General features: G+C 30.4%; 1 protein-coding gene across 3 annotated transcripts in view; it reads right to left on the bottom strand.

Annotated features, from left to right (window-relative positions):
- LOC136976930 (MICAL-like protein 1) overlaps positions 1–23226 on the bottom strand; it is a 41740-nt gene extending 18514 nt beyond the window's left edge. For 2 of the 3 annotated variants that reach the window (XM_067272313.1, XM_067272311.1), the window contains exons 1-7: positions 23087–23220; positions 13530–13646; positions 13274–13452; positions 12298–12346; positions 11499–11646; positions 8463–8533; positions 1190–3379 (exon numbers count right to left, since the gene is read on the bottom strand). In XM_067272313.1, coding sequence (XP_067128414.1) covers positions 1190–3379; positions 8463–8533; positions 11499–11646; positions 12298–12346; positions 13274–13425 — 2610 coding nt within the window. In that variant the 5' untranslated portion in view covers positions 13426–13452; positions 13530–13646; positions 23087–23220. Of the gene's footprint in view, positions 1–1189; positions 3380–8462; positions 8534–11498; positions 11647–12297; positions 12347–13273; positions 13453–13529; positions 13647–22720; positions 22808–23086 lie in introns of all 3 variants that reach the window. The other variant, XM_067272312.1, reaches the window with a different exon arrangement.
- Between the last annotated feature and the right edge of the window lie 304 nt (positions 23227–23530).

The following is a 23530-nucleotide window of genomic DNA, read 5'->3' on the forward strand; positions in this document are numbered from 1 at the left end:
GACACTTTCAAAATACTTAATTGCCTATCATTTAATTGTACTATGTTTAATCAATAGCAAGGTTGAGGTGAAAGTTTTCAACGCAAAACCGTGTACGTCAGACATTCAGTGCCACTTTCCTGTAAGCCTAGAAGTTTGGCAATGGCCTTCGGAATGTCGAACATGATTCCACCGACTTTCCAAAGGCCATTGTCAAACTTCTAGGCTTAGTGCCGAACGTCCAAAGTACACATTTTCGCATTGAAAACTTCGGCCTCAACCTCACTAATGAATAAAAAAATTGGGAAAATTGACTTATGATACACTTACAATTTTAGACTATTTGTTTCCTCAGAAATTTTCCCTTTATAGTAGGAAAAATATTTTTAAAGGCCATAAATAAAAGAACAATTTAATGCTTGAATGTTTTTAATTAATTTATGTTTTCAACATTAAACAAATGTTCCCAATCAACACACTTTAAGCTTTTGTAAATGTTTTCAATATTCTCTCAAAGTTTCACAAAGTGTCAAAGCTTGGACAGAATACTGAAAAAATACTAAAAAAAATCTTTAATAATAAACAAGTAAGTACTAAATAAGTAAAAAGTGTGTAATAGTTATAAACTAACAAGGAGCAGAAAAAGCAGATGGCAGATGGCAACTGGTTTTAGAAGGATTTGTTACCAAAAGTAGACCAAGAGGAAGATGGAGGGGTAGCTGGATAGATGTCATCTAAAGATGAACAGGCAACACTTTGAGAGAGACAACCACCAAGTGCCAAGGCAGAGATGAATGGCAGCTTTATTCAAAACAAGCTGTTTGTGTCCTTCAAACCCCATGGAGTCTAATGAAAATGGACAGAGAATTCTCAATTCATCAATATAAAAAAGTGCCAGTATTTCTACTGAAGTTTTTACATTCTTAGAATTCTAGGCAAGAATCACGAGCTTAGACAAAACTAATATGCATTACCTAATAGAATAAATAATAAGAAATGAATACAATGTGAATCTACACCAAACCAACAAATAGTAAATCCACTATAACAAATTAATAGATTGTCATTTATAAATCAGAAAAATCTTTTCCTGTGTATTAACAATTGCAGAAAAAAGCTGCAGGATAGTCACAAATTCAATGAAGAAGTAAACTTAAATTTACAAAGAATTAAATATTAAATACTGTGCAGAGATCTTTGAAAAGTTTACCTCTCTTTTCCGTGGAACGGGTACCGAAGGAGCTGGTCTTTTCTTTCTCCTCCATTGTTTAGGTTTACTTGTAACAGGTTGAATGGACAATTCTACATTTTTACCTTCTTTCTCTAATTTATTTTGCACATTTTCACTTACTTCAGAATCTGTTGTGTTCTGTTTATCATCTATACTAACGGGTGGTTTGGGCGCAATCTTCTTTTGAGACAAACGAGGCGATGGTTTTATTTGCTTCATCTGAATCTTTTTATCTGTCTTAAACTCATTTCTTAAATTTTCTTTATTAAGAAGCGATTGTGGCAATGTTGGTGGTAATGGAGCTTTTCTCTTCTTTTTTATTTCATTTCTCAATTCTGAAATATTAGAGCTGCTATAATGAGAATCAAATGAGGAATGGCTATGAATATCTGAACCATTGGATTTACAATCATCATCGGACGAATAAAATGGATTGAAATTTCTATCGTACTCATCGTTATCAATGGAAACATTACACGAGTCTGTCGAAAGAATACTTGATTTATTCAAAGATAAAGTTTCGTCGTCGTCGTCTTCGTCTTCAGAAGTATCAAAAGGATTTAAATCATCTGGATAATTTTCCTTTGCCGTCATCTCAGATTCGTCGTCGTCATCTCCGAAAGGATTTAAATCTATAGGATAATCAATTTTTACACTATCTGAAAGCTCTGATGTTACTTCAGAAGTATTTGATTGCAAAACTTCGATTACTTGAGATTTTGAAATGTTAATTTTTTGTTCGTCGGTTTCATTATGTAATTTTATTGAATCGAGTTTCTCGTTATTTTCAATTGAAGTATCATTTTTTGTATCAATTTCTTCATTCTTTTCATTGCAAACTAATTTATCTTCCTCTTTAACACAAACAGAATCGACTTCTTTCTTCTCGTCTTCACAAATGATATTACTTTCGATGTCCTTTTCTGAACCACTATCTCCAATTTTGATTTTTTCGCATGGAAATTCCAAATTGCCATATTCATCGTTTGAGGAGTCGGTTTTCTTTGAAAAAGAATTTTTTAAATCGGTCAAATTTGTAAAACTTTTATTACTGTACATTTTGTGATATGTTCCTTGTTTACTCCATTTACTATGTAACACATTTTCTAATTCTTCATTTTCTTTGCCTTTTGTTGGAAATAATAAAGCTTCTGATAACCTGGAAAGCTTTGCAGTTTGTTGGATATTGTTCTCACTTGTCGTTCTCAAAAGACTTCTGCTTAAGAACGGCACATTTTCTTTGGAAGACTTGATGACGGGTAACTCCGAGATGCTTTTAATTTGATCGTTTGTTTCACATTTTTGCTCGGAGATACTTCGCTGCAGAGATTTTAAATGAATTGATTTTGTTTCTTCATTCTGGCTATAAATGAAAGGTTTATACGTATTAAAAACACTTTGATATTTCAAAGGAGAAGAAATGTCAGTTTTTGCTGTATCTTTAGACAGAAGATTATCTTCAATATTTTCTGAATTATCATTTTCTCTAGAAGAATTTGAACATTTTGAAATATGAGAAAAATCAGGTTTCTTTGCAATGGGAGGCTTTTTTAACAATGGCATTTGATTAGATATTTTCTCAGATTTATTCATTTCTAATGAAGTTTGATCTTCTGTTTCTTCTTTCTTCAAATCAAATGATCTATCTGTTTCTTTTTTCTTCAAATCAAATGATCTATCTGTTTCTTCTATTTCTCCATTATTTTTTAAATAGTTTGATTCTGGAATGTTTTCTCTCTTATGAAAACTCTCTTTATGCAACTTAATTTCAGTTTCTTTGTTTAAATTATTTTGGAGGAAGACCTTTCTTGCTTTGGTAAATGTATCGGAAACGCGTTTTGTTTGAAAACTTTCTTTTCTAGTTATATTTTCACTAGAATCTAAAGGTATGTTCGATTTTTCTTCAGATTCATTAACCGATAAATCCGCTTGTAAAGATTCGGCTTCTTCGTCCCGAGGACATATCGTGCATTCGTAAGTCCCGGGCACTTCTCCTTCATTATAAGCTCCGGGTTTCAGTAATGCTTGACAACGACAGCATTTAAAACATGTTCGATGATATAATTTACCATCAACCATGAGTCTTTCGAGAATAAATACTCTGTGTTTACACGATTGGCATGTCTCATACTTTTTTCTTGATGGGAATTCAGTTACAGTGCCACCCAACTGTAAAGAGAAATAAAAACAAATAATCAATAATTTTATATTTCTGTAATATTTTACTATTACAAGAATTAATTCTTAATAGTCTCTAAATTGCATTATGTACCACTTTCAATCTTTTTCCTTTACAGAGAAAGCAAAATATCATCAATATAAACAAAAAATAATAATGAAATTTAGTACAGTAGAGAGTCATTAATCCGAATCGCCAGTTATCCAAACAATTTTCAGTCGGACTGTGTCGTGCCGAATCGAACGTTTTTGATACTAGATTTACTTCTAAAGTATAATTTTCATGTTTTTATATTCTTCAATATATTTATTTTGTTTGTACAAAATAAAGAAATAATTTTTAACGATACAATAGCCTCGATTATTATTATAAAAATTTTTGTTTGGCTTAAAATCGACGAAAATTCAACACGAAGTGACATGCAACGGAGAAAAATTCAATACAAAGCGACACGCAACAGAGAAAAATTTCAACATCAGACAGGTTAATATATTTTTTCGTACATAATCAGTTATCCGAACAACCCCAGTCCCCAATTGATTCGAATTAACGACTCTCTTCTGTACTTACTTCAATAAATTCGTAGATAAACACTCAATTTGAAATTATTTTTACAGAGAGCAGCTGATACAAAAGGAACTATGAGCATAACAGGATCAACAGGAATGGAATGTAAATACATATTTATTTATTTTTAATTTTTATCTCTTTCTGCTTTGTAGATATTAAGTGATATTGCTATGAACATAATCAGTGTCCAAATAACAAGAACGGAGTCTGACATATTCTGGGTCGATTCACTTGGAAGTTTCTGAGCCAATATTGACCTGGATATGCTAGGCTCTGTTTTTCCTTTCCAGACTGTACTATAGCTAAATTTTTTACTTCCAAAATTTTGCCTAAATATAAAGAGAAATATACTGTATTTACTCAAATGTAAGACACGAGTTTTTTTCAGATTTTAGTACTTCTGACAATAGGATTTGTTGTTGTATGTTATCATGGATAACAACCTTATGTATCTTATTTTTCTGTCACTAATTCCATTGCACCATTTTAATGATTTTATTAGGTCAATATTAGTAATAGAAAATATACAAAGGGGTCAACTTTGCTCAATCTCATTAGTCTCTTACAGTAACATCATAAGTACTCGAATGAAAATCTCAGAGAAAGTTGTACAACACTCTTTCAAGACGTTTCGCGTTTCTGATTCTTTAAAAAGGTGCCGAGTATGATTGCATGGAAGACAGTGATTTATAACTTACTTTAATTGCAACAAATACTGAACAAACAGATGTCAGTAGAATCATTTATGTTGTCATAAATTTGTCTCAAGTTGTCTATTTGAAAATAATCCAGGGATGAGCATGTAGAGACTAAGGTTCTTTTTACATTTGAGTAAATACTGTATACCAGGCATGGGCAAATGTGGCTCTTTTGAGTTACGTGCGGCTCTTGCCGAAAGTGTTAATTTCTGTTTTTTATTATTATTTTTACAATTTTATTTTTATAATTTTGTGAAAATATGTTTATTAAAAAAATTCAATATTTGTTTTATATTATATAATAAAATCGCATGCCTTACTATACTATCCGCCACAACAGTACAGAACTGCGGCTTCCATGCATTTTGAAAAACCTACATTTCGGTTCCCACTGAACTCTTGCTTGCCCACCCCTGCTTATACAATCAAACTCTGTTATAATTAGCATGAATATAGCAGTAATGCACATTTTTTTTTTTTGGTCTGAAAATCCCTTATCCAGTTAAATACAACAAGAAAACTTTCCAACTACTTATTTATTACAAATATTTTGAAAACTTCAAAACATATTCCTTCCTTTTTTTTAAAAAAATGTCACTTGGCTTTTTAATACAATTTTTAAGTTCTGTTGCTGATAAAATTTGCCCATAATCTTCTTGTAAATGACACTATTGTAAGTTTTGACAACTGGACAAGCAGTTCACTCATATTCTCCCACTCATTTCTACTATACAAGACAAAGATTTGTTCATTATATCTGTGAAGTGAACTTGTTATATTTTCATGTAAATAATTTATGGTTATGTCTTAAATGAAAACAAAATGAAAATTTGTATGTAATAACCATGTACTCATTACAATAAAGTTTGACTGTATATAATTATATACTTTAAGTAAAAAGAAATACAGTGGTACCTCGTATAACGTACGCCTCGAATAACGGACGCTGCAAACAACGGACTTTCTGTTTGGTCGTTACGTGACTCGAGCAACGGACTGGCTGTGAACAACGGACTTTCCGGCATAATTGGTGACTGCTCCATGGGTACGTTCTTTAATAATAGTGGTCACTCTGCGTCTCCACTACTATGGGAGTGCGCTGCTGTTTGTAGGCATTTAGGAACGACGGTGAAAGAAAGAAAGATGGAGGCGCACTATCGATAGTATCGTGATGGAGGAATCTATAATTCTAAACTATGAGCTTTAAAAGGCAAAAGAAGGGTCCCAATTGTAAAATTTAACCATAAAACGGATTATTTGTTGAAAGAGCATTCAAAATAGCCTCGAAAAAAAATTTGTAAAGACACTTACATCACTGCGTGCGCTAACTCACGCTTTCAGTTTCTAAATTCTCATTCATAAAACCACATAATGGACCTGGAAACGAAACTATCTGAGCCATGGAGGACGCCATGTTGTTTTCCACCGTAAACTGCTACAAGCGGCCGTTTTTGCCGTTCGACGGTGCGCACTCCCACCGGAATTTAGGAATGCGTTCTGCAGGAATTTTTAAACGGATGTCGCTCGCGCAGAGTTACGTGGAGGAATAAAAGAACGCACCCCATGTTCATTTTTTTATGCTACAGTACGGTTATTGTATGCTGCGGAACGAATTAGATGTTTTAACATGTATTTCTATGGGAAAATGCGTTTCATATAACGGACGTTTCACTTAACGGACATGCACCTGGAACGGATTAAGTACGTTATACGAGGTACCACTGTATTAAAAAATAAGTAATGGGGCTACTATTTTGTAAAAATATTAATAATTACAAATGCCTTTAAGGAAAATTTTATCTAAACTGATAACCTTCAATATCCACACAACATGATAATACCTCCATCTGTTTTAAGATCGTAAGGAATTAAAAAATTTAGCCATATTGTAATTGATTTATTTAGCAGCACTTATGATTACCTATTTACAAATTTAATATTACTAAACATAAAGAGTACAAGCCAAAGCCCAAATCTAGTATGATTTGGGCTTTGGCTTATACTATTTGTATACCTCTATCTTCTTGTTGCTGTACGAATATAACAGCTAATTTAACACCTGTAACCATCTGATCTCAATGTGTTTGATGTATCAAAATCATATATTTAGAATGGACTGTACAAATAGTTTGTAATTTCCTGAAAATATAAGAGATCTAAAATTTCAACTTTATAACTTCTATTTATTTATATAACATATTGTTTTTATAGTAGCCAGAGGCAATACAAAAACTTAAACAAAAACTAGTTAATCAATGACTGAAAACCTTTTTATCAGTTTAATTTATTTACAATAAACTTCTATGACTTATTTTTAGAACCTTATGATGACTGATAAACACAATCAAAAACATTTATTGTCAATAAATTAAGTTACTAGAAAGGTTTCTCACTTCTTAATCACAGACAATTTCATTAAATGTCAACATGATTTTTGTAAAACATTATTTAATTAATATGTTCATTGTTTATAAAATTTATTATATATTTATACATGTTTAAAAATTGTTATGAAGAGAGTTAGTTTATTTAATTTTATTTTTTAAAGTTTCTTTTTAAAGATATAAAAGTGTTTAAAAAAAGAATAAGTAATTACACAAGAAGAAAAAGATAAAATGAATTTTGTAGTTAGTTAAACAATATGAAATTATGTTAATGTTGAAATTCTTATGAAATGTATAAATATTTAAAGCAGAGATCAACTTTTTAAAATTCTCTTTTATGTTTTTAATATTCCAGTGCCTACAAAAATTACAACTAAAACAAAAGAATAATTACATTAAAAAATTTTAGCAGATAACAAATACAAAATTGTTTCATTCTATACTCATTGCATTCGAAGCTTTTGAATACAGTGGTGCTTCGTACTTTGAATTTAATTCATTCCAGGAGGCCGTTGAAATTTTGAATCATTCAAAGTCCAAAACAATTTCTGCTATTAGAAATAATAGAAAGTGAATTAACCCATTCTCAGACTAAACAATACCCATTTCAATAAACTTAAAACTGCAAATACACATAATTTAAGGTAAAAATAACACAATTAAATTTCCTAACAATAAATCAAATATGTAAATAATATATAATAAAATGAAAATTGCATTAACTGGGACACCATTGACTTTGGCATCTTAAACATGGCTGCCAGATCCGTCACATGTATACCACTTTCATAACTTTCTGTTCAACCCAATGTCACTTTTACTTATTAGTCATGGCATCTGAGAAGTGGGTGGAAGCAACAAAGTCTAACAACAAAGAAGGCTGTAATAATGACAATTCAGATGATAAAGGAACTTACTGCAAAGCACGAAAATGGTATACATTTGGTAGATCCAGCAGCCATTTTTAAGAGCACAGTGTGTGACCAGTTAATACAATTTTTATACGCTGTTAAAAATATGCAAAAATTTGCTGTTGTTACTTAACATAGATGTGTGAATTTAATTATAACAGCTATGAAATTTAACACATTGCTAATTTGTGATGTTATTCTTTGTTCAGAAGCTTATTTTATGCTTGGAATGAATTTTTCACTGCACACCTAGTTTGAACTCTGAAGCAAATTTTTGTTGAATTTGGAGTTCAAACTCTGAAGCATTCGAAGTACGAAGTACTACTGTATTGTTAAAATTACATTCAGCATAAGAGTTTGTGTAAATTATCCTTCTGGAAATTAAAAAAAAAAATCTAAATTATTATTTTCTGTATTGAGTAAGGCTGTATTAACATAAATTAAGTAAATTTAATATACTGAATGATATTTAATCATATAACAAAAAATACAAGAAAGGATTGCACTAACCTTTTTTATTGAATCATTTTGAAAATTTTGAGTATGAAATTCTTGCTTTAAAAATTTACTTGAATCGGAAACTATAAATATTTTAGTAGTACAATTATTATTCGTCATTCATATATTTTAATTATATAATTATTTAACAATGAAAATTTAAATCTAATTTAATGAATTATAATAGCAGGGTCATTTTAAAAATCAAGAATTTGATATATTTATCATTATTCAAAGTAATTTTAACTTGTTCATTAAACTGATCAATAAAAAACCACTAAAAAGTAATGAGTTCAAACTGCAGTCAAACTTCTATATAACAAAGTCACTAAATCCTGAAAAAAAATTAGCTACAGGGAAATTTTGGTAAATAAAATATTATTTTATGTAATTTAATTTAATGTAATTTTAACTTTAAGTAAGTTTACATTTTTTGTAAAAAAAAATTTAGAATTTTTTGTTGCACTGTCCAAAAAATTTATACCTTTCAGTAATTTTCTTTCAATAAAAAGATTTAACTATAAGTTACAGTATTGTTAAGAAATAGTGCTTAATACAGTATTAAATTTATTTTACTGTACAGTACTGTAATACTGTAACTCTCAAACATTTATTAATTGTAAATCATTTAGGTCCAAATGCTCTCATTGACAGATAATAGCGAGGTCGAGGCCAAAGTTTTCGATGCAAAAACGTGTACGTCGGACGTTCGGCACCGCTTTCCCCTAAGCCCATAAGTTTGACAATGGTGTTTGGAATGTCGAATATGATTCCACCAACTTTCCAAACACCATAGTCAAACTTCTAGGCTTACGGGAAAGTGGCGCCGAACGTCCGACGTACACGTTTTTGCATCGAAAACTTTGGCCTCAACTTTGCTAATTTCTCTCTTCCTTTTTTACAATTGGTAGCCATATGGGGACAGATTACATGATGGTTTTAAAAGTTAATGACCAATATTTCTCACGCCTGGGCTGCAGTTTTACAAAGCATTTACAGATTGATACCTGAAATCAATTCTAAATTTGAACTTGACCAGATGGAGTAATTTTTACTTTTCACGATCATCGGTCCTTATAAGTTTGACTATATTATTGTGACACTGTCACAATGCCAGGCTGCAATTTTTAATCATCTTTTAATTTAAAAAAAATCATATGACTTGCAGTCCAGACTGGAAGTTTTTATATAGTTAATTGGGACTGCTGGCCACTAAGCTTTCCATATCTGGTCCTGGTTTTTATCTATTTAACTCCATTCTTGAGACAGACAGATGGACAAGTGGAAATGTATAGGTCCACAATCTGAAAATTGCAGCCTAGTTAAACATAAGTGACATTAAATTTCATTTAAAAGATTTAATATTAGAGAAAATTAGATATAATATACAGTCAAACCTGTTTTTATGCGGGAGATAGGGACCGCATTAAAAAAAACGCATAAAAAAAATCGCACGAAACTTCATGAATGGCTGTAAAAAATAGTTTTCGCAACACAATTAAAAATATATTTTTTTATGCGGTCAACAGGGACCGCATAAAAAAAGTCTCACATAGAAAATAACTCAAAACCGTACGAAATAGAATTTATTGACAACAGATGTCAGCACTTGACTGCATCGTCTGGTCTATCGTCTGTTTTACATATTTTTGTCCAGGTGGTGTTTTGTTGACTTAAAAAGTAAATTATTTCATTTTTCGCATATTCATGCAATAATATTACTATAATAAGTGCATTTATGCTATAATAAGTTTATTTAGCTATAATAAGTCAAAGTGAGACATGACGAATCGCATGAGACTAGTTGCCAACTATACCGCACAAATAAAAAATCGCACAAAAAAAACCGCACAAATTAAAAATTCGCACATAAAAAGAGCGCATAAAAACAGGTTTGACTGTATATAAAATAAATTATCTCTAAGCAGAACCATATCATTAACTTAAAAATATATTATTTCTATTTTACATTTTGATTTGAAAAAACTGAACTGTAATAATTAGCAATTAAATTTTCTACATACTGAAAGTATTTATAATGTACTTTATTTATTTATTTAAATAATGAGATACTTAAAAAATAAAAACTGAAATGGTTCTAGTATTATAAACTAGATGATAAAAATCCATATGATACTTTAATAACTTTTGAAGTAAAGTAAAAATTTTTAATGTAAAAAGTGTTTGACAAACTGAAAATTTTCAATCTTGACCAAGGTCTGCCTCAGGTCTTTACATTAATGAAATTCTAAATTGGAATGTGCAGACATTGGTCAACATCTAAAATGTTCATCAAAAGCTTATTGTTAAAAACCTTTGTTACTGGATTTTAAAAAGTGTGTTTGTGATTCGTTCCAGTATTGAGAAGAAGGTAATTTTATATGGCAGTTAAAATAATTTGCCAACATATTTCGCTATTACAGTCAAACCTCAGGTTTCGAACATAATTTGTTCCTAAACCGAAATAAATTTTCCCATAACGGATTAACGTAAGAAGTGTAGGGAGTCGACCGTCCGTCTCTCCGATCTGTGGCAGGCTCTTGCCAAGTAGCTTCGGCAACTGGTGCAATTACGAGTTTGAGATTCTGTTTTTGAACCAATTTGTTTGAAAACCAAGGTTTGAGTATATTGGAATCACAATAACAAATACATAGAAAAAATAATTTATTGGAGAATTCTGAGAGACTTCCTACAACAGTATCTAACTTAATTCTTTTACACAAAGTTTTGCCATTATATTTATCTATTTCTGAGATGTTTCAATTAAAATATTCAATTAGCTATTAATTAAAATTATTTGTTTGGTCACAGCTATAATTTTTTCATAGAATTAAGTTATATAAACAATGATATTTGAAATATAAGATGAAACAATAAGTTTTTAGGGGAGAAAATAATACTAATTTAGGAATAGAGTCCATGCCAAATTTTCATTTGAAATAACAATTTGAAATTCCTCACTCAAGCATGGAGATAAAAACCTATATTGTATGCACAGAACAATTATTGTAATAAAAATTAAATTACTAATTAAGATAATCTACTTACATCTTTTATTGCCACCACCTTCAAAATATTGATATAACTGCGAAAGATACGTAGCTATGCTCAGTCTGTCGGGTTCGATACAATTAACCATGTCTTCGGCATCTAGTAACGCAGGTATACCCAGCTGTTTTTCTGCAATGCCGAATGCCTGTATAATACGAAAAATTTTCCGAAATCAATCTTATTTTACAAAAATAAATGTAAAATTTCAAGAAAAAGATAAAAAATATTTTTTTTTTTCTGAATTTATTCCTATCTTTCATAGTTAAGGAAACAATATTCATAAAATCGTTCTATTTATATTAGAAGTCAATAACAAGTTTCACAGATTTATTGATGATATTTTCCTTAAAATTATTTTTTAAAAAATCAAGAAAATTAATGAGTATTTTAATTCTTATCACTTAAAGCGTTTTCAGATCAAATTAGAAAACAGTTCAAATGTAAAAAAAAAGAAACAGTCAAGTGTTTTATTCTGCATTCGGATGTTTCAGATTTTTTCTTTAAACTCCAAAACAACATTTTATTTATACAAATTTCGATATGTTAAATTATAAACATCATATTTTGTTATAAATTATTAAAAAATCAAAATCTTTAGGAGAAAGCCTATATTTTTTCCATCTTGGTTTTGTAATTGTTGTAGAATTATGATCAATAAAGATAGAACTATACAAAATAAAAAGATTTTAAATAGTATAGAATACTGTTACTTTTTTTTGTTTAAAGTACTATTACATTTAACAAATTATTATAAAATTTAAATTTCTTATGTTGAAGTAATCAAAATAGTACATACCAGTGAATTGTTGTGAAGAATATTTTCTTTAGAGAGCGAATTAAAATCTCTGAAAATATTTAAAAATAACTTTTTACAATTATAAAAATGATAAATTATATATTATAACAAATTGAAAATATACATAAAATGTTCCTTTTTATTTCTATTTAAGATTTTTAAGTCAAAATTATAGTAAAAAACACGTAATTAATACTGTATTTTGAAGTTTCGACTTAAATATATTTAACGATTTCAACTATTTTAAATGATTATTAGTGTTTACTTAAAAAAATTGAAGTCAATACTAAAACAAAGATAAATAACTAGTTATTTTATATTGATGTGAAAAAATATCACACTAAATTAATTAATAAAATAAATTATAAATCACTTAAAAGAAAACCGTATGAAAATTTAACTGCTGGTTATTATAATTATTAATCACTTACGTTACACAAACCGATATTAACAAGACAATCTGCCGTATTTTCGGGCTATAGTTAGGCTCGATTAACTTAGCCTAACTATAGCCCAATAATTTGGCAGGTTGTCTGGCTTTAATCGAAAGATTGGGTCGGTTGGCTGTTGTTTACATATTAATGTGACCGTTTGATCTGTTAATTTGTAGTTAAACACGTTCCGTATAAAAGAGATTCTATGATTGGTTTATAGCTACGAGAATAAACTTTTTTATAGCTGTTTATTATCTAAAGCTATTTAATGTAAAAACAGAATAATTTACAGTAAAAAAAATGTTATAATTAATTAAGCTGTTTATTAAAAGTTTAATTTATCGTTTAAACTTCGAGGAAATCGGACATAATAAATTCACGATTAAGACGGCAGAACACAAATCTAATCTAATTTGATATTATTTAACTAATACTTATACGACAGTATATGGCAAAACATTTCTGCTCCAAAACATTGCAGATTTCTTTTGTTTTTAGGGCAGAAATGCCAAATAGAAAACAAAATTCAAGTTATTGCTTACATTAAATCAGGTACAAAATGGTGAATAATAGCACAGAATGCTAAGCCGTCTCTCCACGAATGCGACATATCTTTAATACGGACGTCGTCGTATCCTTCCGTGATTCTCCGACACCATTCTTCCAACCCTTTTAGGCCTCGTTTTTCGGCCATTTGTTAAATGTACACAAATGCAGGTATCTATCAAAATTATTAAATTATTAAAAAACTATCTCATTTTATTAACAATCAATAAAATGCAGAACTATACAAAATACCTGATTTCTCTTAACAAAAAATAGATAAAATTTTTGTTTGCCTAATATAGAGAAGCAAAACTAATAATTTGAACGCCATTTTTCCAAAGACATCATTAACAAAAGCATACGAGCAATCTAGAAAAATTCAAAATTTATGTATTATTTTTAAATTAATCAAACATTTATCTTAAAGATTTTATGTAATACTTTTACATACAAATTTTAATACTTTCTCTCATCTATATTTGTTATAGTTCAGATTAAATCACGATATTTAAACAAGTAAGCAGATCCTTGACATCTTCAATTGTCGAGAATTGTTACATTTCAAAATTTTAATAGATTCTGGAATTATGGAAACATCAACAAAGATGATCTTTATAGATGTTTACATTAGAGAGTATTTATAAAATTATTTACATTAGAATATTTCTATATTCCAATTAAACTAAATTTGTCCGAAAGGAATTCGGTTAAGTTTGTTTCCATGGAAGGAAGAAAGGATAATAAACAGAATATAAGGAAGATAAAATATATGCACAGTCAAATCTTGTTATTATATTATTAGTTTATGCAAAGTATATTTTTGGTTCCATGGAACATAAAAGAAAATCAGGGGAAAGGAAAAAGGGAAATGGCTGGTGTGTGTCTTGAGAAGAGAGTGCCTGCTGAGGACAGTGCTGGATGGTAAGGTGGACACAGTAAAGAAAAGAGAAAAAAGAAAAATAAAACTGATAGATAACCTGAAAGATGGACAAAGTTATACAACTCTCAACACCAGAGCTAGTGATAGAGAGTTGGAGAAAGGCACTTCAGTGTTCCGATGCTCCCGCTCTCGAACAGAAAACTTAAGATGGCAGCCAAGGATAAGCATTTCAATGTCGATAAGCTCAGTTAATACATAATACAAAGCACGCCAGTCCCTCGAATTCAATAATAATTATGATCGTCATTTAATATAAAGTACAGTGCTTCCAGCTTTCTCAAAGTCATGTGCCGAGGTGTCGGCTCACTTCTCTAAAGACTCGGATTCAAATCCGTGTTAACAACCTCGAGAATTTTTCACGAGCGGTCCAATCCGGATACATCAAGCCCCAACCCTCACCATCCAACTGCCCCTATTGCATCAATCAACAATGGACCTGGAATAAAAACTTAATGCCCATAGGATGAAAAGAGTAAGAGAAAAAAAATGAGATTTTAATTTGTTCAATAATCTATTCTGTACAATAATATAAAATGTGCATCCTCAAATTATTAATTAATTTTGAAGTCATCTTCAAATTTAAAGCAATGATATTTTTATATTGTTACAGTTGATCAAGTAATCTATTTAATATTGATTTTTGTAAGATTCTATTAATATGGCATTAATTGAAGAAAAAAAAATTAAATTATTTGCCTTCTCTAGTTAGCAGCATTTATACTTTATACATTACTCATTCACAAAAATGTGACCTCCTTCAATAGTTAAACTTTACATTACATTAATAAAAGCTTAAAATTAGCTTAAATCAGTCTAAATGTTGTTGACCTCCACGACAGACTACACCGCAATTTCTTAAGAACAAAATAAAAAATTTACAAGAATAGTTATGAATCTTATAAATGCATTAGCTTTAGCATTTTAATTTGATTCATTTATCAGCATCAAAAATAATCGTATGTTATAAGTACAACAGAACCTCTTATTTCACAGTTCTTACTTTCATGATTAGTATAAATTTTCTACTGTAAAAAAAACTCCAAGTGAAAAATATGTTTTTGTCGGCCAACTCTGCACGTACTCTAGTTCGAGCAGTGTTTTTAAAAATCTATAATCTCGATTTATGATGCAGAGTTTTACGGGAATATGACAACACGCTTAACAATTGTAAAAATGAGAAGTTACTGTACAGAAATAATGGAAATATTGTACATTATTTATTATAGTACCAGTATTCTAAATTTATCGTCGTCATATATACAGGTACACATATTTTTCATTATATCATTAGAAATGAGTAGACAAAAGGAAAATTTACTTACAAAGCTAAATTTAGCAAATAAAATGTTCAAATTAATAAATATCAAGTAACTTAGTGTATCAAAGGTTATTTATATATTTCCTTTACATATATTTTCTATATTCTTGTTTCAGATAATAGTTTTTAGTAGTAAATATTGCATAGATCTCGATTTACAAGCTTTACTCCTGTTTATTTATATTTTATCAGTTTCATTAATTTACATGTTTAATTATTAATAATAATAGACTGAAAATGTATATATATTTTTTTGTTGATATACAGATTCATTTAAGTAAGTGTACTTTTACTCTAAGTATATCTAATTCAATTTAGAAGATCCTTTCACTTTAAACTATTATAATAGAAATTTAGATTAAAGCTTACATTATACTGGATCGATTTATGAAAAAAAAATTATATATATATATATATATATATATTATATATAAACCTTTTTTTCATGCTGGATTTAATAATTTTTTAAAAGCAAACACTTTAATAACCAATTCTAACATAACTCAATGTTTAAGTATTCAGCTTATTTGAACAATAAACAACTCCTTATTTAATTTAGATATATTTCAATTATTTATCATGCAATTATAGTGAAGAATGTAAATATTTAGTTTATAAATCACTGACTTGAAAAAAAATAATGTTTTCACCTTAATCTCTTAAATATTTTTTTATTTTATAATATACCGTATTTTACAGACTATAAGACACTAGGGACTATAAGATGCACCTTAGTTTTTAAGCAATTTTTTAAAAAAATACCTATAAGACGCATGGACTATAAGACGCACCTGAATTTTGGAGGCAATTTTTCAAAGAAAAAAGTGCGTCTTATAGTCCGTAAAATACGGTATTTATCTTCTAATTTAAATCATTTTATCTTAATATAAAATTAATTGTATTCATCAGATATCGTATAAAGCTATCATTTTAACAAAATAAATCAAATATAATCTGAAAAAAATGATAATAGCAAGATAAAAATTAGGTATTGATTATTTTCGTTAATATAAATGGCAACGTATAATTCTTTTTAGTATTAATTTAAAGAGTAAAAGTTCCTTGGAAACAAATTTTTAAATACAATATCGTAAAATGTTCGGTTCAAAAAATTATAATTTTTGCTAATCAAACTGCGAAAGAAATATTTACAATACAGTTTTTGCATTATAAAAAAATATTTAATGTCAATGTTCAAACAGTAAATTATTTGTGGATAGAGAATAAATTGTAAATAATAAATATTCAAAAAGCAAAATAACAAATTTTAATTGAATACATACACTATTTTAATGGGAATGAACAGATATAATAGTGAAAATTTTGTATTATTTCCAAATATTTCATAAATAAAACCATACTTATGCATTGAAGTAGATTAAAAGCTTAATATGAAATGGATCCCTCCATATATAATTATCATCATTTTTATCTTAACAAACCAAATCAATATTTTCATCAATGCTAAATCTTTTTGATGTGTTTGTATGGATTTAAAAATTTGCTCCAGGAACTTATTATAATAAGGAAATTCCTCGTGAAGTTTTCATCAAATTTCAGAATACAGTTTAAATTCGAAAGCTATATCTATCTGATAAGTTTCCAATGCTCGGATGACAAAACTTTTCACGAGAACATACACGGTTTGATCTGTAAGTCTTAGGACTTAATATTTTATGAGAACAGTGGTGTAGCAATATATGTGCTAATTAAATAATAGCAACTATTGTCTATGGCAAAGAAATTTAAATTCCAAAAGTCGTGCATCAAAATGATATTGATCATTTTTTTTTATTCGCAAGGCATGGTTCACAAATAATTTGTACTGGAAGAAGAGTGAATGCAGAGTTTTATAAAGTACTACTAAATCATCTCCCAAAACATATTTGGCATGTTTATCGCACCAGAATGTGGTGCGATAAACCCAAGACTTTTTCCTCTTGCATGATAGCACAGCAACTCACAAAGCTGCAAGTGCACACATCAACTTTATACCCTGGATTTGTCTCTTCCATACTATTTTCTACTTCCCAAGCGGAATTTGAAGCTTAATTTAGACACCACTTTGCAGATGTTTTCATCGTCCAAAAGGCTGCAGATGAGAAAGACAGTTGAAAGAGGAATTTTCTGCAGCACTCCAAAAATTGAAAAACTGTGCTAAAGTCTGTTTGCGATATATGCCAATGGATTGTGCTTTGAATAAAAAAATGTATGTATTATCTTTGTATCAAGTATTTCGTATTTTTGTAATTCCAGTCCTAAAATTTATGGACTACATTGTTTATAAAGAAACATTAAGAATAAGCTTAAGCCAACTCAATGATATAAAATTAGAGTATTGCATCCATGTTGCTATCCCTCAAATAAACCCCAATATTTAATCTGTAATGGCTAAACAGCAGCATCGATTTTTTCATTAAGTATTGTTTGTTGAATAAAGCAAGTAATTTAAGTTTTATATACATATATATATATATATATATATTGTCTATATAAATATATATACATATACAGGGTGGGCGGAAAGGATGGACGTTTTTGAAATGGCTACAACTTACCACTAGGTGAAGTAATGGATGTGTGGCAGGTAGCATGAAAGTAGTGAGGTCTTAGCATTGTCTTTTCGGTTGAAGTCATGGAGCATGGACGATAGAACACCGGATGTTTACGTACGACTGAGGAAACAGTCGTACGCAAAGGGGGTCGCTCGATCATATACATCCGACGAGAATACGTTTCTGCATCCTTGCACATGATGGAAATGTATTCCCATCGGACGTGTCTGGTTTCAACAGAATGGGGCGACAGCCTACATAGCTAGAGCATCAATTGACACTATTCGTCATCTTTTCCCCGACTGCCTCATTTCCAGGTTCGGTGACGTTCACCGGCCTCCTCGTTTGCCCGACCTATCCGTGTGCAATTATTTCTTGTGGGGACACCTCAAGGCATGTGTATATGAGCATAAGCCTGTTCTTTGCAAGAACCGAAGGAAGCTATTCGTGTGAAAGTTGCCGAAATCACCTCCAGAAATGCATCACCGATAATGGACACCACACGGGAGATGATGTTTTCCACACTTAATTCTGTAAAATGCTATTTCATTACGAATTCACATCTTCCAACAAATATCTTTTGTAGTAACAATTACAGATGATGTGATTTTTTTAAAAAGTCTGTCCTTTCTGCCCCACCCTGTATATTATATTAAATTTTCCAAATTCTCTCTTGTATAAAAAGGATGTGCACTATTGATTTCCATCATTTGTATACTTGGAATTTATATAAAATTATTTTAAATTTCAGCATATATACATATGTACCTGTACATGTTATATATTTATATCTAAATTAATAAATTATATACAAGTAATAAAAACATTTACTCTATTTCACAAGCAACATTTTATTATGCAAACATTGCATATGTCAAATTTCAGATGATTCATTGTTTCCTAAATTATTATTAGTCATAATATTAACAGAATTTATTTATTTTTTCACAGATCTCAAATACTATGAAATGAAAAGTAACAAATTCATTTTCATAGATTTCAAACTTAACTTACATCTATTCAGACTATTCATAATCTTCAGCAAATAAAACACAAAACTAACTACAATATTTATTATTAACTGATGCTGTTGTTTTTTGGAATTTACATCACTTACTAGTTACTACTACAAGTTTTTAAGCATTTTCTGGTTCCCATAATCTATCTTCAGAGATCATCTAACAGTAAATATTAAATACTACATAACATTCAAGAATTACACTCCCGATTTAACATGAGGATATCAGTTCATGTTACATTCTTCAGTATGCACAGTCAAGTACCTTTTCTTAAAACTCTCCATTCTTCCTGCACACTCAAAAATACACTGCTTTATTGGAGTCAAAATGGTTAAAATGTAAAAAACAAAAACTTTCCTAGTATTTTCAGACTTTGGTCAATCTTCAGGAAATATAAGCAGATTCCTGAATATAAGAACATACAGGAAATTCAAATTCATTCACACGTGACATTCAAATTTGGAATATTGTGTTCAAATGGAAGTGCTGCATACAACACACAAACAAAAAAAATTTCTAAGTTTATCTGTCCATTATAGAATAAGACAAGATAAATGCTATGTAAATAACCTAGAAATTCCATCAATAATCTAAGTGATAGAAATCCACTTCCCAACACTTCTGTGTGATGATAGTAAAAAAAAAAAATCTGTTATATGAAGAATTTTATATGAAGGCACAGAAAAAAATTTGTTTGTAGCTGTATCAGATCTCAAATGTAGCTTTATTTTTCCATTCATTTAATTATCTCAAAGCTGTACAGATGATCTGAATATCCTTGGCAACAAAGGAAATGAGAATTTATTTTTATTGAAATTCCAAAAAGGAAATAAAAGGAGCAGTTATAAAATTTATAGAAGATAGGTTACTTCATCCAAATGGATCTTTTTGAAATGAGTAAATTAAAATCAATATATTAAATTAAAAAGACTACATGAAACAAAATTGTTTATGCTTGAATAAAAATCACTAATATAAGATAAAATGATGTTACTTAACAGTACATTCTTGAAAGAATTCTTGCACGCTTTCTTTTCGTCGGAGAAATCACTTTTCCATCGTACTGTTGATACAATCACGTATGTAAACTATCCGATTACTAAGAATATTCACTTAGCACTGTGATAGGAGTGTGTATGAAGAAACGAAAGCAAATTACATAGAATTATTTTGAAAGTCGTCATAAGATGGAAAATGCCGTACGAGAAATGTCAAAGGTGCTAAAAACTACAGATCATCCATATCCAGACTGCACGTCTGCCAGCTTTATAAATGCTTTGACACCCAAATGCAATCATTTCTGGTAAAATATCACACAGTGCAGAACTTAGACTTTGAGAAAGGTGAAATTGTAGGGTCTCGTGGTACAAAAACGACACATCATATCGCAAGGATACTACAGCATCCTGACTCGTCTGTGATGTTATAAAATATCACCTGGTGGAAAAGGTGGCACATTTGCAGATCGGGACGATCAAGCAAACTGTCAGAGACCATAGTGATGCAGTTTATATATGGAAAGAGGGGGGGAAAAAATCACACACTCAATGGAAAATATCTGACATGAATTTGAAATGGCCATAGAACAACTGGCCATTTCAAATTTCACTCATGGTGATCCATTTGGCCAAAATGGGCAAAAGGATCACCATGATTGAACTGTAGATCAATTGTAATGGGTCCTGTTGAGCAATGAATCTAGGTTCATCCTTCTCCAGTTGGATGGACACGTAGATGTGGCATTTGCCCAGAGAAAAGCAGTTACTAAAGTATACAGTGTTAAATTCAATAGTACTAGTGGTACAGTATATGAGGATATTTTAACTGGTTTGCCATCAGTCCTTTAGTTGTGGTAGATGGAAAGTTAAGCAGTACTGTACCATTACATGCTTTCCAACTATGGCAGTTTTGTAGTAATAAGGATGCATACTTCCAGGACAACAATACATGCCGACATGTTTCGGCTACCATTTGCCTAGTACAATCACAGTAACATGCAGTGCATGGTCCGGCCTGCCAGACCCTTGATTTCAAACCAATAGAACACCTTGGAATGAACTGGAGAAGCAGATCCAGAGAGGACAAGCTGAAAGCCATAGCTGAACTAGTGTGGAATCTACAGTAGGAATAGAGGAATATTCCAATGTCTGTGCTGCACGGATTGCTGAAAAGTGTTTCCAGGAGAGTCCAGGTGTTGATAGCATCAAAAGGAGGGACAACAAAATGGTACTGTTAGTCACTGAAGTTTGAAGCAAGGTGTCCAAATACTTTATGGTAGTCAGTGTATTAAAAAAACAACAAAATTGTTTAATGATTTTTCATTCATTACAAGAAACTTATTTCAGATCACAGAGCAGCTGCGCTTAAATGTACAGAACACTTTTGAGATTTATTTACTTTTTAATCTAACAAGAAAATTATGCTTTTTATCATCAAATGTTTTCAAAACATCCAAGCCCATTATCACTAGTAACATTTTTATGCAAGCTGTTGCCAAGTTTGCCACATTTAGTTTTAGATCTAATATTAGACAATGTTGTTAAAGTTCTAAAACTAAAAAAATGGCTAAATTAAGAATTAAAGTTCTTACAAGGACTTACAAGGAATGTGAGCTTCATCCAACCACAAATTGTCTCAAGATCATTTGTTCACTTTTTGTCTTCATTTGACTTGTTCTATTGTTTTGTTTACAAACAAAACATACAAGTATCTTCAAGGAAAAAATCATGGAAATGAACTTAAATTGGAGATCACTTTAGAACAGGAATTTCTAAAGTGGTCAATAAGGAATTCCCCAAGAAAGGATATATACATATATATTTTAAGAAGATTTGTATTCATTATACAGTGACCTTTTTATGTCTCTTTTAATCTATTTCTCTTAATCAACTAATCCAAAGCCACAGTTCTAGGAAAATAAATTCCCCTTACCAATAAAAATAATTGTAACAATTAACAAATAGGTTATGATAAAGTGTATCAGCTATCACCTATCCATGAAAGTCAGTCATTTTATATTTAAGATTATGATTATTTGCAACAGGTATGACATTGACCTAACTTGTTAATAAGAGACACCACTAAACTACGGGCTATATTCGATCGTCCAATTTTGTCCATTACAAAAACTAGACCTTCGACGAGATCGGCCGGCACGAACACGAGGAACACCAATCTAACAATATATTACCTAAAAATTTAATTGTGCCAACAATATAAATTTGTATCGTCGAAATTATAGGGATCACAGTTTGAAACGTCTACATTTGTATCCAAGCAAAAATTACAATTCGGATCAGATTCGAGTCAAAATCCCTTGCCACGGTACACACTACGTCCATCGTCGTAGCACTATTTAGTACACGTTCTTATATTTACCATTAACTAATAACAAATATAAACAATTTAGCTAAACGGTTGCAGGCATTCACGGTAAATAAACGACACACTTTCGATACGGCGGCATGTCGTAGCATTGCGGGGCCCGGGGAAATTCGAGTCGGGGGCCCCGCGTACGGCGTCTTCGGGAACGTTTTCGGGTATTATTTTTTTTATAAAATGTCGGTTTGGAGCCCCGGGCAATCGCCCTTTTTTCCCACGGGATAACTCACCGCCGCTTCGACATCCGCAATTGTTTTAATTTGGGTTGCTTCGCCATTACAAGAGGTTGATTGGGCTGCTTTTTTCTATCAATGTAACTGCATAAATATAAAATATGTGGAAAAAACATGCTTTAATACATAAATTCCTTCAGAAGTTTAATAAAAATTAGAAATCTTAAAGAAACTTCGACAACAAGCGCCAGATGAAGTGTCAAACTGGCAATTTAACGTTAAATATATAATCAAACATACTTCAACAACTTTTCACACATAACAGGATGTTAGTTCATTAGACCATTAACATCAAAAATCTTGCAACGTTTTCAATTTTTACTAATATAAAAAAAAACATTTTTATTTTTAAAAAATACTTACCTCTGGGCGATAATTTTACATTATATCGACGTGCCTAATTTCTCTTTCTGCATAAAAACATTTCCCGTAATTTCTCCTAAAGTGAAAAAGAACGCCTCCTCCCGGAAGAATTTGCCATAACTGACAGGATGTGACGAAACTGGAGCGAATACCGGAGAACGATCATAATAAAAACTTTATTCGACGTTATTATTATTATTATTTAGAAAATATTTTTCCTAGAAAATTTTAATGTAATAATATAATTAGGATAAGACATTCTTAATTGACCTTCTGTAAATCAAATGCAATTTTAAATAGGCACCGTCCATTAATTACGTGTACTGTAGTTTTCGAAACACGTAGTTTTGGCAAACCCTTCGCCTTTAACTACACGTACTGTAAAATACCCCTGGTATTAAAAAACGGGCTATAGACTACGGCTGTCGGGGCGCTGACTCTGAC

Source organism: Centruroides vittatus, unplaced genomic scaffold (genome assembly GCF_030686945.1).
Source record: "Centruroides vittatus isolate TY-2023 unplaced genomic scaffold, ASM3068694v2 contig_436, whole genome shotgun sequence".
In the NCBI taxonomy this organism is placed as follows: Eukaryota; Metazoa; Arthropoda; class Arachnida; order Scorpiones; family Buthidae; genus Centruroides; species Centruroides vittatus.